Below are 1,029 nucleotides of genomic sequence, written 5' to 3'. Positions count from 1 at the left end.
ATGTATTCGACCGATTAGGAAAATGACAAATTTTCACACTGGCTGGCTCTCGCCAATCGTTCAGTCGCCTTAGATTGTTGTTCAAAGGCTCAAATATCTTTTCAAGCCCAAGTGCTGAAATCATCTTACAACGGCAAGGAAAATTTGTTGCGTTCTGAGGTGAGGGATTTAAAGTTCCTTCATTAACTCTATGCAGACTTATTTATGTGGCTTTGATTCCGAATGTTCCCGCCACGGATCTCGGTGGGCTTTAGCAAAAGCGAAAGCAAATGTTTTGGAGCATTTCTCGATGGTGGGTGTTTTAGAGGAGTTTCAACAATCCCTGGAGATTATGGAGAGGAACGTCCCCCAATTATTGCAAGACATATCGAAACAGGAAGGTTGGTGATTTGACTGACTTCTTGAATTTTAGTGTCTATTTTATGATTTGATCACTCATACAAATTTTTACAAATTTTGCGTTTCTTATAGCTTGCTTCGTGGCTGATTTTGAGATACTTCAAAAATGCTAAAAAGCCATGCACACAAAAAATTGCCCAACTTAATTGTTATTGATAGTACTTATCTAACTGCTGTACTCCTTTTGATTTCAGTTCCAAAGAAAAACGAAACTCCCAGGCCAAATCACATCAATGAAACAACGAGAGAGATTTTAAAAAGCAAACTAGCTTTGGAATATGACTTATATGAGTTCATAAAAGCGACATTTTTATCGAGGAATTAAACATTTCTGTATTTTTTCTTACGAAACTTCAATTGTAATGCCATCAAGGATCCGCGCTGTTTGACAAAAATTCCCGATCAACCTTATCGGGACTGCAAGGTGCGAGTTAAACAAACTCTAGCGGCCAAAAAAGGAAAAAGAGCGTTACTAGGGAAGAACTATGACTTTTTTGCTTCATTCAAAACTTTTGAAATCATGTGAAGACATTGAAAAACAAAAGTGATTAAACTTCTTATGTATGATTCGAGTTTATGCGAGATTGAAAATAAGAGTGATGAGTAGAGATTTGTTTTAGTGTGTAGTTC

The 1,029-nt window shown here is 36.8% G+C and overlaps 1 protein-coding gene across 1 annotated transcript in view; it reads left to right on the top strand.

The window, feature by feature from the left end:
• LOC131879238 (uronyl 2-sulfotransferase-like) overlaps positions 1-740 on the top strand; it is a 1,834-nt gene extending 1,094 nt beyond the window's left edge. Inside the window, exons 4-5 of the mRNA XM_059225500.1 lie at positions 197-380; positions 594-740. Of these exons, the coding sequence (XP_059081483.1) occupies positions 197-380; positions 594-724 (315 nt within the window). The 3' untranslated portion in view covers positions 725-740. The remainder of the gene's footprint in view (positions 1-196; positions 381-593) is intronic.
• Positions 741-1,029: the final 289 nt, after the last annotated feature.

Source organism: Tigriopus californicus, chromosome 4 (genome assembly GCF_007210705.1).
Source record: "Tigriopus californicus strain San Diego chromosome 4, Tcal_SD_v2.1, whole genome shotgun sequence".
Classification (NCBI taxonomy): Eukaryota; Metazoa; Arthropoda; class Copepoda; order Harpacticoida; family Harpacticidae; genus Tigriopus; species Tigriopus californicus.
The sequence above is the reverse complement of the archived record's forward strand: the minus strand, read 5'-3'. Positions and strand labels throughout refer to the sequence as shown.